General features: G+C 40.2%; 1 protein-coding gene across 7 annotated transcripts in view; it reads left to right on the top strand.

Annotated features, from left to right (window-relative positions):
• Positions 1 to 14,983, top strand: part of INPP5F (inositol polyphosphate-5-phosphatase F) — a 78,618-nt gene that overhangs the window by 31,135 nt on the left and 32,500 nt on the right. For 3 of the 7 annotated variants that reach the window (XM_036265295.1, XM_036265296.1, XM_036265297.1), the window contains exons 3-8: positions 3,662 to 3,798; positions 10,904 to 11,032; positions 11,252 to 11,419; positions 11,537 to 11,593; positions 13,791 to 13,989; positions 14,532 to 14,711. In XM_036265295.1, coding sequence (XP_036121188.1) covers positions 3,662 to 3,798; positions 10,904 to 11,032; positions 11,252 to 11,419; positions 11,537 to 11,593; positions 13,791 to 13,989; positions 14,532 to 14,711 — 870 coding nt within the window. Of the gene's footprint in view, positions 1 to 3,661; positions 3,799 to 10,903; positions 11,033 to 11,251; positions 11,629 to 13,790; positions 13,990 to 14,531; positions 14,712 to 14,983 lie in introns of those variants that run through there. The other 4 variants (XM_036265294.1, XM_036265298.1, XM_036265302.1 and 1 more) reach the window with 3 other exon arrangements.

Here is a 14,983-nt window from a genome sequence, read left to right as displayed (position 1 = left end):
TACTTCTTCCTTCTTCTCTTCTTTTGGCTTTCTCTGTTTCTTTATAGGTAGGACAAATTTTTGCCCTTACAGTATTCAAACCAACCAACATCTGATATTTCTTAAAACCACTGGAGACTGACTAGCTATCAAGGATTGAGTAATGAGTTTAGTTCAGACCCCTAGGACAGAGACTCTTTTTGGCCCACTGGGCCAAGGGCCTTCCCTGGTCACAAAGTCCAGACATTTTCCAGAGGTGCACTCCTCTAGGCAGAAGGGGCAGTCAAAGCAGTAGGGTTTGGACTTGGCAGACAACCCAAAAGTTATCTCCTACAAGCAATGTACAAATATGTTACTGGTTGATGAGTTTATGGTGCTATGAAAGTATGGTTATTAGGAGGTGGCGAAGTGTGGTCATCTCCTGTGATCAACCCCCATTTACATGTACTTCCCCTTCTTGCACCATTTGCCTATCTTTGGACCAAAAACAAGTGGTTGGTAGGCAGTGGGGGTACCTGTTATATAGGATATTTTGGAAGAGGGAGAAGTGGGGAATAGAGTGAACTGGAGAAAGAAAATATTTTAAAAAAGGAAAGATGGACAAGGACAGTTTCAGTTTTTCACTTTCCTAAACTTTACCTTTTTTTCCCCTTGTCATATCACTTTTAAAGTTTAGCTGTTAACAAAGGGAGTGGTGAGGAAACAAAAGAAAACCTTTTCTAGGCCCCCTGCTGCTCTTCACCCACAGAGAGAATTGCAGCTCCACCCTGTGTGTCATTACACCTCCAGCTCCTCGCCCTTTGAGCATTAATCTTGCTCTTCTTGCCTTCTGTTCTTAATTCTCTGTCCTGGGGATGCCTCCTCCCTCCCCGACACCCTCAAATCTCTTGCTCTAGCTACAGCATTAGCCTGGGTGATGGGAGGTGTGCTCCTGGTATGCATTAGAACCGAGATAATCACTGTAGGCATACTTTCCCATGGGAGCCTCGTACCTTCTGGGAGAGAGAATGACGGGAATAAAGTGTATGTATTTAAACTTTTTCACCCTCCTACTTACTCTCTACATATTAATGCATGAATTTTTGTTCTTGCCTGGTGAGATGGGAACATAAATTTATTTGAACAGATGTTGACAGTCTTAAAAGGGCGTGGGTGAGCCATACCACTGTTCGTGACTGTCACTGAACTCTAAGCTCTGGGAATGTAAGCAGGTGTGACTTAGGAACTGTTTTAGTTTGCTGGGACTACCATAACAAAGTTCTACAAACTGGGTGGCTGAAGCAATAGAAATTTATTTTCTTACAATTCTGGAGGCTTAAAGTCTGAGATCAAGGTGTCATCAGGTTTGGTTTCTTCTGAGGCCTCTCCTTGGCTTGTCGATGGCTATCTTCTTCTGTGTCTTCACATTATCTTCTCTCTGTGTCTGTGTCCAAATTTCCTCTTAAAAAGGACACAAGTCGTATTGGATTGGGGTCCACCCTAATGACCTTATTGAACTTAACTGCCTCTTTAAAAATTTTTTAAAAATATTTTTTCTCTATTGATTTTAGAGGGGGGGGGAAGGGAGAGGCAGAGAGAGATAGAAACATCGATGAAAGAGAACATCGATTGGTCGCCTCCTGCATGCCCCCCACTGGGGATTTGGCCCATAACTTGGGCATGTGCCCTGATCGGGAATTGAACCAGCGACCTCTTGGTGCATGGGTTGATGCTCAACCACTGAGCCACACCAGCCGGGCTTAATTGCCTCTTTAAAGAACTTATTCATTCTTTCTTTCTTTTTTTTTTTTATACAAGGGAAAATTTATTTAGAAAGTCACAGAGGTAAAAAAAAAAAAAAGTGAGCCCTGGCCAGTTTGGCTCAGCGGTTAGAGCGTTGGCCCATGGTCCAGAGAGACCCGGGTTCAGTTCCTGCTAAGGGCGCGTACCTCGGTTGCTGTTTGTCCCCAGCCCTGGTTGGGTCGTGCAGGTGGCAACCACTCGATGTGTCCCTTTCACATTGATGTTTCTCTGTCTCTTTCTCTCCCTCCCACTCTGTCTGAACAAAAAATGTAAAATGTCCTCAGGTGAGGATTAAAAAAAAAGTGAGCCAGCTGGGCTTTGTGGGCTCAGGAAACAAATCACAGAGGCAAAAGAAGGGTCCTTGAAGCTTGGTAGAGAGAGAAGGTGAGAGAGCAAAGGCATGTGCCTTGAGGGAAGAGGAAGGTGAAAGGTGCTGGCATGCTCCAGAGAGAGAGTGAGAGAGAGAGAGAGAGAGAGAGCGAGAGAGCGAGAGCCAAGACTTATTTCTTTAAAATAGGGTCAGTATAGAAAGCCTCTTCCCCAGACATTTGCAGGCAGGTGGACTTTCAGCCAGAGTTTAATGGAGTCTATCCATTAAATGGACAACTTGAATGTGTCTGACTTTGGTTTTGTCAGTTAGGATTTATTAATACGAGGGACAGAAAGTAGATGGGACATGTAATGTGCTAAATAGATGAAAGAAAAGTAAAGTGTCATGAAAAACCAACATTTTTTATTCCTGTACTTTGATTTAATACTATATCAAGTTTATCCACTTAATATATCCAGGAATCACTCCTTATTAGTCACAGAATGCTTCTAATTCTTTTTCACAGCTGCCTAATACTCCATTGAGTATATGTGCCTTAATTTATTCAACCATTCTTTGTTGTCTGGGCATTCAAGGTATTTCCAGTATTTTGCAATTACACACTGCTGCAATGAATAGACTTGATTGCATATACTTGTGTGTTCTTGTATATCTTCAGGGTAAATTCACAAGAGTGGAATTGCTAGGTTAAAAGGTGTAAGAGCATATGTTTTATTGTTAGGAATCACTAAATTTCCCTCCAGAAAAGTTGTATCTGTGTGTAGTCCCACCAGCACTGTATGAGAGTGCCTATTTCTCCACAGCCTTGCCAGCAAATGTGCTGTCATACTTTTTTTTTGTTTTTTTAATCCTCACCCGAGGACATTTTTCCATCTTTTGTACAGATAGAGTGGGCGGGAGAGAGAGGAAGAAAGAGAGAGAGAGAAACATCGACGTGAAAGGGACACATCGAGTGGCTGCCACCCGCACGACCAACCAGGGCCGGGGACAAACTGCAACCGAAGTACGTGCCCTTAGCGGGAACCGAACCCAGGTCTCTCCGGACCGCAGGCCGACGCTCTAACCGCTGAGCCAAACTGACCAGGGCTTTTTTTTTTAATCCTCACCCGAGGACATTTTTCCATTTTTTGTACAGACAGAGTGGGAGGGAGAGAGAGGAAGAGAGAGAGAGAGAAACATCGATGTGAAAGGGACACATCGAGTGGCTGCCACCCGCACGACCAACCAGGGCCGGGGACAAACTGCAACCGAGGTACATGCCCTTAGCGGGAACCGAACCCCGGTCTCTCAGGACCACAGGCCGACGCTCTAACCGCTGAGCCAAACCGGCCAGGGCCATACTTTTTAAATTTTCTCCAATCTGATGGGTAAGAATGGTACTACTCTAATTATGAGTAAGATTGAACATCTTTTCACATGGTTAAGGGCCATTTTTATATTTTATCGTGTGCTTTACTTTAAAGGGTTATATCTAATGCACATTTTTTGTTGTTGGATTATTCACCTTCAGCTTCCCAGGACAGTAGCACTTTATCAATACTAGACATTAATATGACTTTTCTCTTTCAGATCTCCCATGGTGGCTTATTTTAATTAGGCAGAAAGCACTGGTGGGCAAACTTCCAGGAGACCATGAGGTCTGTAAAGTTACCAAAATTGCTGTGCTATCACTTTCTGAAATGGAACCTCAGGATCTTGAGCTAGAGGTAAGGTGCCATCTCAGGAAATTTTATGGAATTGTGATATAAACCTAATAGCAATTATGAGGATTTGGTTTAATAGACCAGAATCATACAATGTGGATAATATCTTTAAAATAATTCATTTTAGTAGTGGAACCTTTGTTTCAAAATCTGTGGAATCCAATATATGAGACACATAAAAGCAGGGTTGCTTTGGTAGAGGTTGTGATGGGGCAGTGGAGATCTGTTGTGAACATTAGTGTACAAATTTTTGGTGGGCATTTCTTTTCTTTGGGTATATACCTAGGGTTGGAATTGCTGGGTCATATGGTAACTCTATGTTTAACCTTTTTGATAAACTGCCAGACTGTTTTTCAATGCAGTGTGCCATTAAAAACAAACAGAAAGATCTATCAAGGGTATAAAGAATCTGTGGGGTTCAAATAAATGAGAACATAGATGTTCTTTCTTTTGGAAAAAAACAACAACATCCTTTAAAGTTTTATAGGCTTATGTTCCATGTCTGCATATCGTATTTGCTGTATCTCATTGCCTTAATAGATAACTGCATCATTTTCCATATTTAGTTTCCCATTAGACATCTGTTTAAAATTTTAGCTCCAGATGGACATAGAGAGATACCAGCTTTTAAAGTAAAATCATTTATTTTTATTTTCTTAAACAGTAGCAGCCACATCAGCTTTTAATCTTGATTGTGAAATATAAGTTGCTAGAGTAATAGAGAAACTCGGGAAGTACTGAGGGGCTTGTGGTGGTGCTTTTCTTTTTGAGATAGTGTGTGTCAGTGTTGTGATAAGGACCCAAGCTGCGCAGAACTGGCTGGGCCTCTGGAAAAGGGAAAGTGATCCCACTGTCAACATGATTCGTCGTAATCCCAAAGGCTCTGTCTAAGCAAAGCATTTTAGGACTGGAAAGCATCCCAAGAAGTAATTTTCTCTCTCCATATTTTGTAGTAGGACTTAATTTAACCTTTAAAAAAAAATAGTAGTCTACACTTACTGTTCTAAAGGTAACTGTGGATGATTCTAAAATATTCATTGAAAATGTTACATTTCTATTTAGAAAAATCAGTTTTAAGTAGAGTTAGACTTCTGAAGAGGATGGTGTAGTGAGTTTGTGCTTTGTTAAACAGACCACAATGTTTATCTCAAACCTTTGGGCCATATTTGTTTCAGAATTCAAGTTTTCTTGGTGGGGGGTTCTTACTGAGAAGGTTATTCTAAGTATTTTGTATGTGCCCTCTACAATACAACACAATATTTCTTAAAGAATCATGAATCAGTAAAATACTCATAATAAGGGAGGTAAATGATGACATTGATAGCCTCATGTCAGTTTAGGGTACATGTCAGCATATTGCAAATGAGTTGTAACAAACTTATTTTTTAATATTTTTTTAATTTTTACTTTTTTATTTTTTATCCTCACCTGAGGACATTTTTCCATTTGTTTGTTCACATGGAGTGGGAGGGAGAAAGAGGAAGACAGAGAGAGAGAGAGAGAGAAGAGAGAAGAGAAAGAGAAAGAAACATCAATGTGAAAGGGACACATTGAGTGGCTGCCACCCACACGACCTAACCAGGGCCGGGGACAAGCTGCAACCGAGGTACGTGCCCTTAGCAAGAACCAAACCCGGGTGTCTTTGGACCGCAGGCCGACACTCTAACCGCTGAGCCAAACTGGCCAGGGCAAGTTGTAACAAACTTAAATAAACTTTCAAGTTTCAGAATTTTTTTGGATTTTGGAGTTGTTGATAAGGAAGGAAGTTAAAAGGTATTGGGCCCTAGCCCAGGAAGAGGATAGATTTTTTTTAAAAAATATTTTTTCTTTATTGATTTTAGAAAGACAGGAAGGAGAGGGGGAGAGAGAAACATCAATGAGAGAGAACATCGATCAGCAGCCTCCTGCATGCCCCCCACTGGGGATCGGGCCCACAACCTGGGCATGTGCCCTGATTGGGAATCGAATTTGTGACATCTTGGTGCATGGATTGATGCTCAACCACTGAGCCACACCGGCAGGGTGGGAAAAGGATAGATTAAAAAGAGAAAAAGAGTTGTGGCTGGTGTGGCTCAGATGGTTGGGCATTGTCCCATGCACCAAAAGGTTACCAGTTCAATTGCAGGTCAGGGCAAATGCCCGGGTTTGCAGGCTCCATGCCTGGTAGGGGGCATGCAGGAGGCAGCCAATCAATGTTATACTCTCACATTGATTGATGTTTCTATCTTTCCCTCTCCCTTTCTCTCTCTCTCAAAAATCAATTAAAATATTATTTTTAAAAAGAGAAAGAAAATATTGCTAGGCCTACAAGAAATAGTGTCTTCATGGACCATAAACTGAACAGTAGTTTGAACTGGGGCCATGGGCCTCCTGGGCTCTGGATTCAGAAGCAGGCAATGGAAAGTCAAGATTTGTCCCCTACACAGTAAAGGGAACTAAAAGGACTACGTGGGAGATGGGGGCCTGAAGCCATGCTCAGTGCTTGAAGCTTGGTACTAGAGTGAGACTCCCCCCATTCCTGAAAGGAGGCTGTTAGGTTATTGCATTAAGTGGGATAATTGTGCATAAAGAATTCTGTCTGGCCCTGGCTAGTTTGGTTTACTGGTTAGAGCATCAGCCCATGGACCAGAGAGTACCGGGTTCTGTTTCCACTAGGGGCACGTACCTTGATTGAAGTTTGTCTCTGGTCCCTGTTGGGATTGTGCAGGTGGCAGCCACTCAATGTGTCTCTCTCACATCCATGTTTCTCTCTCTCTCTTCCTCCCTCTCTCCCTCCCGCTCTATCTGAAGATAAATGCAAAAAAATGTCCTCGGGTGAGGGTTTAAAAAAAAAAAAAGAGCCCTGGCCGGTTTGGCTCAGTGGTTAGAGCGTCGGCCTGCGGTCCTGAGAGACCCGGGTTCGGTTCCCGCTAAGGGCGCGTACCTCGGCTGCAGTTTGTCCCCGGCCCTGGTCGGTTGTCCGGGTGGCAGCCACTCGATGTGTTCCTTTCACATCGATGTTTCTCTCTCTCTCGCTGTTCCTCTCTCTCCCTCCCACTCTACCTGAACAAAAAATGGAAAAAAAAAAAGAATTCTGTCTGTTGGAAAAAATAAAATAAAGAAAAAATGAACTCTGTTAAACCAGTAGCACTTTCTTTAAGAAATACTGGTCTGAGCAAATGATAAGGATCTGAATTAACATACAGTGGTTGGGTTTGATAGGAGAGACTTCAGGAAGGAGCATAATGGAAGATGACTCCTAGCTTTCTTGCTTAAGTGATCCCGTGTGTGGCATAGTCCTTGTATGAGATAAGTCGAACCAGAGAAGGAACAAGATTTGAGGAAAAGGTGATCAATTTTGGAGATACTGACTTTGAGGGACTGATGTGTCAACAGTCTGAGCTCAGAGCAAAAGACAAGTTAGACATGTGAAGTTAAACATAAGGTAGTTAAAATTAGGAGAGAGGATGACATTTTCTAGAATGGGAAACAAGTTAAAGATAGAACTTTGGGAACACCATTCTCTTGAGAGACAAAGAGATGCCAGCAAAGGAGACAGAAGGAACAGTCAGAGGGGAGGAAGAACCCAGAGAGACTGGCGTTGTGGGGGCGACAGGGAGTGATCATTAGTATCCCATTCATAGACAGAGACAAGGCTTATTCTTTCAGAGTGAGGAGTTCCTTGTTTTACTCTGCCTGAGCATTTTCCTTGAGCCTTCACTCTGACTTACACCAATAAGACCATACTCCTCACAATTTCAATGACTGTGACACTGTTTGCACCCTGCTGGCTCACAGGGGATTTTATGGTTGAGGAATGGATTAAAAAAACCGATTCTGGTAAACTTGAACAATGTTAAAAGGTGGAATGAAAAGGGCTAATAGAGAGAGGGGTTGGAAAGAGAAGAGAGGGTGAATGACAGGGTGAGGTCCTGAAGAGAAAAAGGACTCCCATCCTTCTGGGGGTGAGGAACGTGTGGGTGTCGTCTAGGTGTGCTACTATAAGCTTATTACAGGATAGCTAGATCTTTAGAATCATCTTTGATACAATCCTGGGGGGGGGGGGGGATTTGCTGGCTTGGATGCTCTTAAGGATAATTATATATCTGATAAATGTATAATACTGTTTTATTTTTTAAAATAATTTTTTTTTTATTGATTTTAGGAAGAGAGGAAGGGAGAGGTAGAGAGATAGAGATTTAAATGAGAGAGAACATCGATTGGCTGCCTCCTGCATGCCCCCCACTGGGGATCAGGCCCACAACCTGGGCATGTGCTCTGACTGGGAATCAAACCGACAACCACTTGGTGCATGGATCGATGCTCAGCCACTAAGCCACACCAGCCAGGCATAATAATACCCTGTTTTAAACATTAAAATTGCAACAATGTAAAAAAAAAGACAAAAATAAAAAAAGGGAACAAACAACAATCTATAACTAGATTTGGGGCATGTTTGCACATTTTTAAAAGAAAGTGTTATTAATATGATTAGGTAATAATTAATGTTCTGTTAAAAATTACTAACAATAATTGTTCTGTGCCACAAGCATCAGTGGCAGCAGTAGGGAACTAACAGGGAAAATATCTTTTTAAAACTGCTTCCTTACTGCCCCAGTGACTCTACACCAAGGAAGGTAGGGGTGTGTGTTGTATTTTCAGGTTGATTATATGCCCCATGTGTGAATCTGGAGGTTACTGCTTAGGTTCATAGCATCAGAGCCCATTCATTCATCTAACAAATCCTTATTGAGACCTCTTATGCCTGATATTGCTAAGGTACTAGAGATATGAGTCAACAGAACAAAGATTGCTGCATTTATGGAGCTTATGTTATAGTGGGGTTGGGGATCAGACAATAAACATCAATATAGTAATTATATTACATTGTGGATTGGAACGTAATAAGGGCTATGGGAAATAAGAGCCCTGAGGTGGAAGCATTCCTGACATTGAGGAACAGCCAGGCGGCCAATGTGGATGGAGCGGAGTAAGGAAGCAAGAGGAGAGTAGCAGGACATGAAGGCAGTGGAGGAAAGATGAGGGTCTAGTTTTGGACATGGTGAGTTTGAGATGGAAATCCAAGTGGAAATGTTGGAATTTGTGAGGTTAAACTTGTGGGAGAGAGCTGGGCTGTAATTATACATTTGAGAGGGAGGGGTTGGCATACAGATGGTTTTTGAATCCATGAGACTGGATGAAACCACTGAGGAAGTGAGTACAGATAGAGAATGGGGTTAAGGACTGAACGTTGGGGTGCTGAGACATTAAGAAATCAAATGGTTGAAAAGTAACCAGTAAAAGAGGCAAAGCAACCAATGGAAGCCAAGTGAAGACAGTATATCAAAGAGAGTGAGAGAGTGATGAACGGTCAGAGCTACTGAGAGGTTAAGATAAGGACCAAGAATCCACTGCTGGGTTTAGCCAAGTGGAGTTCACTGGGCACAGTGAAGATAGCAGTTTAGGTTGAGTGGTATGGGGTGGAAGCCTAATTGGAGTGGGATGTGTGGGAAGACAATGGAGAAGAGGACCTGGAAGTAGTGAGGAGTGCAGAGAACAAGGACACTTACTAGCAGAGGAAGAGACCTCAAGTGAAGGTGTTAGAGGGGAGAGAGATCATTATGTTCGAATGTTGATGGAAATGACCCAGCAGAAAAGAGAGGAGAGGAGAGACCTGTTGAAGTAGTGTCCATCAGATTAGTTCTCCTCTTCTCATCCACTCAAGATCTTGTTAGTTTTGCTTATTGGAAGGGAAGTTGAGTTAACTCAATATCGGCAGTAGTGCTATGAGTCTTTTCAACCTCATCTTTAGTTCTCTTGTCTTCAGTGGTAGGCAGGAGCAGTGTAAAGTTGTAATCATTGTGAAACCCATGTGAATAGGGCTTTTAATAGCTTTAATTTTGAAGAGGCATAAAATTCGTAAGATTCCATTACATCTGGCAAAACTTGTCAGTCTCTACTTCCAATTTTTCTTCCAGCTTTATTGAGATATAATTGACAAATAAAACTGTTCATTTCCAAATTTGATTCAACAGGGATGGTCCCCCTTCTAAAAAATTATAATCAAAGCTTGAACTAGCTTTTGTTCTCATTATGCTTTTTTCCCCCATCCTGTGTATCTAGTGACAGTCATTTTGTAAGAAACTAATAGTAAGCATTTATAACTATTAGCTCATGATAGGAGTCTACTACTTGGTGTAGGAATAAAACTAGTGTGTTAAAAAAAATGGAATTAGTCTGCATGTAGTTAACAGAATTCTTGTGTATCCTTCTGAATATTTGCTTGTATGTTGAGCCACATGAAATTATATGTAACACTTGACTAACCGGGTAGTTGTCTTTAGAACCTCTGTGCTCTTCTTTGGTCTTACCACGTCCCCATCCTCTTCCTCACCTTTGCCAGTTGGCCTGCACATTTCCTGAAGCCTCTACTTACGGCTTCAAATTTAATATCTGGACCCAAAGAGCATGTTTTTTGTTGATTTTTGTTAGTGTGCAAAGGTAGGAGGAGAGGGAGTGGTTGACACGTCCAACTTTTAAGATTCTCAGTAGAGCAAACTCTTGACATTTTCTAAACCAGAACACTCAGTTAACTAGCATGAGTAAATACTTAGCACAGATAGCTGTAAAATAATTCCCCTGAAGCATAGAAAATGTGTATTTAGCAATATTTTAGATTTTAAGTGCCAGTTTTTGTTTTTTTTTTGGTACGTGCCCCTAGCAGGAACCGAACTGGGATTCTCTGGTCCTCAGGCCAATGCTCCAACTGCTGAGCCAAACCAGCCAGGGCTTAGATGCTAGTTTTTAAAGCATTAATTAAACTTAACTGCAAGCATTTTATTCGTTTAAATTAACTATAATTATGATCCTAACCTGAATTTTATACCCCTAAATCCTAAGTATATCCTGTCCTGTATTCTTTGCGTATCTTCTGCTGTAGCTTTCTAATCATTGAAAGCACAGTTGTGTTACTTAATATCAGTTGTCTACTTGGTTGTTTTTATAACTCTTGAGGTTTACTTTTAACCACAGTGCATGAACAGTAGTATCCACTTCTGTACTTATACTTGAACATTTAACAAGCAGATATTAATAATAATGAATTCTTTCTATCTCTCTAATTATTTAGCTCTGTAAGAAGCATCATTTTGGAATTAACAAACCAGAGAAGATTATACCGTCTCCTGATGACTCAAAGTTTCTACTGAAGACATTTACACATATTAAATCCAATGTGTCTGCTCCTAATAAAAAGAAAGTAAGAGTTTAATTGATATGGGCTTAGAATTCATTTTTGATTAGTTTTAAATTGAGGGGTAATTTTTCTGCCAGTGAACTTATTTTCAAACCACTTGCCATATTCCAGCACTGTCTCTGCATGTCCTTAGGATTATCTTTACTTCTTTCCTAGGAAGGTGTGTAGTATCCACATAATGCTTTACATTTAATTCCTACAGTGATAGATTCATTTTTACAGGTTAAGGAAAGTAAAGAAAAGGAGAAGTTGGAGAGAAGATTACTTGAGGAGCTGCTGAAGATGTTCATGGACTCGGAATCCTTTTACTATAGCTTGACCTACGACTTGACCAATTCAGTGCAGAGGCAAAGTGCTGCGGAGAAGGATCCCCGGCCCCTCTGGCAGAAGGTAGCTCTCACAGTTCAGAGCAGGGTTTGCTCTCCAGAACAATTTATGGACTCATTTAGCTTTATAGGAAAACTGAAACAACAGGTTTCTGAACTGTTTATTCTCTACATTTTCCAGGTTGATGACCGATTTTTTTGGAATAAATACATGATACAAGATCTTACTGAGATTGGTGTGAGTAGTTGTTTCTAAAATATTCTTAGTTATAGGTAAGCAAATATTTTAAAATTGTTTTCCCCTATAGAATGAGAATAATTTAGGGAAAAGCAAAGCACTTGGTATTTTAAGGCAGTTCATGCCACTGCTTAGCCACAGGTCCATCTTTTTAGCAGGTTCCCATAGGATAGTGGTAATTTAAGGCTCAGAGTTCCTATAAAAGAGGTAGTTTGTTTATCCATTGGAAATGTTGAACCCAGGTTGTCCTTGAATGATACCAAGTTATTTAACTTTCCTGTTTCCTCATCTGGGAATTGTAGTAGACAAATCTCAAGGACATTCCAGTACTGCCAATATTTGAATCAGGGAAGACAGGAAATATGATGAGGTTATTGAGATTTGGTGATTACTTTCTTCTTTTACTCTGTCATATATGTTGAAGAATTTTTATGACTGTCCAAGGGCAATTAATTAATTTATTTTTAGTCAATCGACAAATATTTGTGGAAGGCCTGCTATGTGTGCCATTTACTGTTTTGGATACAAAGTGGGAAAATAGTTGATTAAGGTCATATATTATCTTTTTCTTTACCTTTCAAAAATTTCAAACTTTTTGCCCTGGCCAGTGTGGCTCAGTTGGTTGGAGCGTCAACCCCTACATAGAAAGGTCAAGGGTTCAATTTCCTATCAGGGCACATACCTAGGTTAGGATATGGTTTTCAGTTGGGGTGCATAAGAGAGGCAACCAATTGATGTTTCCCTCTCACATCAATCCTCTCGCTCTCTCTCGCCCTTCTCGCTAAAAAAAGAAAAAAAAATCAATGAACATATTCTCAAGTGAAGATTAAATAAAAAAATAAGTATATTATTTTTAAAAATTTCAAACCTTTCTTCTTTTTTCTATTTCTCTCCCTTGTGGGAGTTAGTATAAATGATTTTTGACTATCTAGTGATGCCTACCACTAGATACCTATTATGTTTCTATTGAGAATGAGGCATGAAAATGTTCTCACCTCTCTTTATAATGCTGAAACGGACCACCAAAACTCTGTGACAGAGGATTAGCAATAAGGTTCTATAATGAATATTTGTCCTGTTTGCTGACATATTGAGCTCTATGTTTTGCAGACACTTCGCATTACCATCTACAACTGATGACTTGCAATAAAGTTGGCATTTGGCAGTATACATTTCTGTGTTCCTGTCAAGAGTTTTGCATTTATTGCTAGAAGGAAAAAAAAATACAAATAATGGGTATGGTGATAAGAATAATGAATGCAGGTAGAACCTTCACTATTTCAACCACCTTTCCAAGATCCTATTTGCAGGCTCCATAATACAAAACTATGAGATAGGACTTGGAGTGTATGGTTATGCAAGAAAAGGTGGATTTGAAGTTGATGCTGAGACCAAGGCTAGATAGAATTATGGACATAGGTGAGAAAGAGGGACTAAGAACAACTTTCTGGAGAGAGCTTTTTATCCTTTACTGTCCTGCATACAGTCAGTTGAGAAATATGATTATTCTTAGTCTGAAAGATACAGAATTAATTAATGCTCTCCTAATTATGTTAGATGACTTTTAAAAATAAGATATTTATGGAAAGCAAGTTTTTTTCTGTACTAGAAAATAGAGTAGACCTCTGTTTCATAATAAAATGATTATATTTTATTAAAGCCTTAACACAATTGGAAATTGGAAGTCAATCTTTAAGCTTTATTTTTTTCTATACCAACAGGAATAATTATCAATCATCTCTACATTTGCTAAATAGTTACTGTAAGCAAGCACTATACTAAACACTTTTTACATGTCACTCATTTAATCTTCACAACAATCTTATGGGATAGTAAGTAGTTTTTCCTGTTTTTCAAAGCAGGACGTCCAGGCATTGGTAAGGTGCAGTGATTCACCCGGGTGAGTTAATAAGTGGTGAAGCTTGAATTTGCACCCCGGCTGTCTGGCTCTTATGCTCTGGTCCCTCTCAGGCAGCTCTTTTCTGAATGATTATTATAAAGAAAAGGAAAGGCTCTCTGCTCCACCTCCCGCCTCCCTCCATTCCTTTGTGTTCTCCAGTAATCAGAGAATATGGTTAACGAATGGAAGGTTTCTACTTCTAATAAACTGACAAATATGTGCTGGCTACTGTTTGGGCTTAAGAAAGTAGCAGTGCTGTATAGCATAGAAACAACCTGATGTTCCTGTTGTTTTCAGACGCCAGATGTGGACTTCTGGATTATCCCCATTATTCAAGGTTTTGTGCAGATTGAAGAACTTGTGGTTAATTATAGTGAGTCTTCTGATGATGAGAAAAGCAGCCCAGAGACCCCACCTCAGGAGTCCACCTGTGTAGATGACATTCACCCACGGTTTCTAGTGGCTCTCATTTCACGTCGCAGTCGGCACAGAGCAGGTGAGTGGAGGGCTATACTAGCATGCAAATCAAATCCAGGTAAGAATGGAAAGAAAACCTGTGGGAGTGTTGAAATGCCACTGACAATATGGATTTGGAAACACAGTTTCAAAGTGCTCAGTCACTCTGTGATGTGATTGGGGACCAATTATTGGATAGAGGCAAATTGGGGAGAGCTAACAAAAGGAGAAAGAAGGGAGGTATATATAGAGAGAAGAGAAGAAAATCACTTGGGATGTGCTTCTAAAATATCATTGTGCCTGTTGACTGACTGCCTGCATCATAGTACTAAAACCTTCTGGAGTACTAGCACCTTTGGGAAACTGTTTTCTTTCAGTGCACAGGAGGTATGTTAACTTCAGCTTGTAAAAAATGATGTATACGGTTATGATTTGGGGTAAATTGATCCAGTTCTGCCTGGCAGTTGCACATTAGATCCCCAAGCCTATCCTGAAAGAAATTGATTTGTTTAACAAGCATAATGTAGTCAGACTACCTCTTTTTTAAATGTTGCTGATTTCTGTTTGATTTTTTTTTTTTAGGAATGCGCTATAAACGAAGAGGGGTGGATAAAAATGGAAATGTTGCAAATTATGTGGAGACTGAGCAGCTAATTCATGTTCATAATCATACCTTGTCATTTATTCAAACACGAGGCTCTGTGCCTGTATTTTGGAGTCAGGTTGGCTATCGATATAATCCAAGACCTCGGCTAGACAAGAGTAAGCATGTCAATTTGGTTTACGAATGATATCAGACAGAATATTAGTTTAAATATTAGATACTTTGTAGATTTGCTTTGCCAGAAACTTCATTCAAAACAATAACTTATACGGTGATATTTAGTCGAAAGTGATATAAACACAAGAGTAATGATGATTGTTGACAATTTAAGTAATTTAACAATAAAAAATTCCCCAACAATAGAGCAAAACAGCTTATTTCAAATTTTAAATTTTTGGTACTTTGAAGAATACTTTATTGGATATTTAAT

Source organism: Molossus molossus, unplaced genomic scaffold (genome assembly GCF_014108415.1).
Source record: "Molossus molossus isolate mMolMol1 unplaced genomic scaffold, mMolMol1.p scaffold_m16_p_17, whole genome shotgun sequence".
Lineage (NCBI taxonomy): Eukaryota > Metazoa > Chordata > Mammalia > Chiroptera > Molossidae > Molossus > Molossus molossus.
This window is presented reverse-complemented; position numbering and strand designations above follow the sequence as displayed.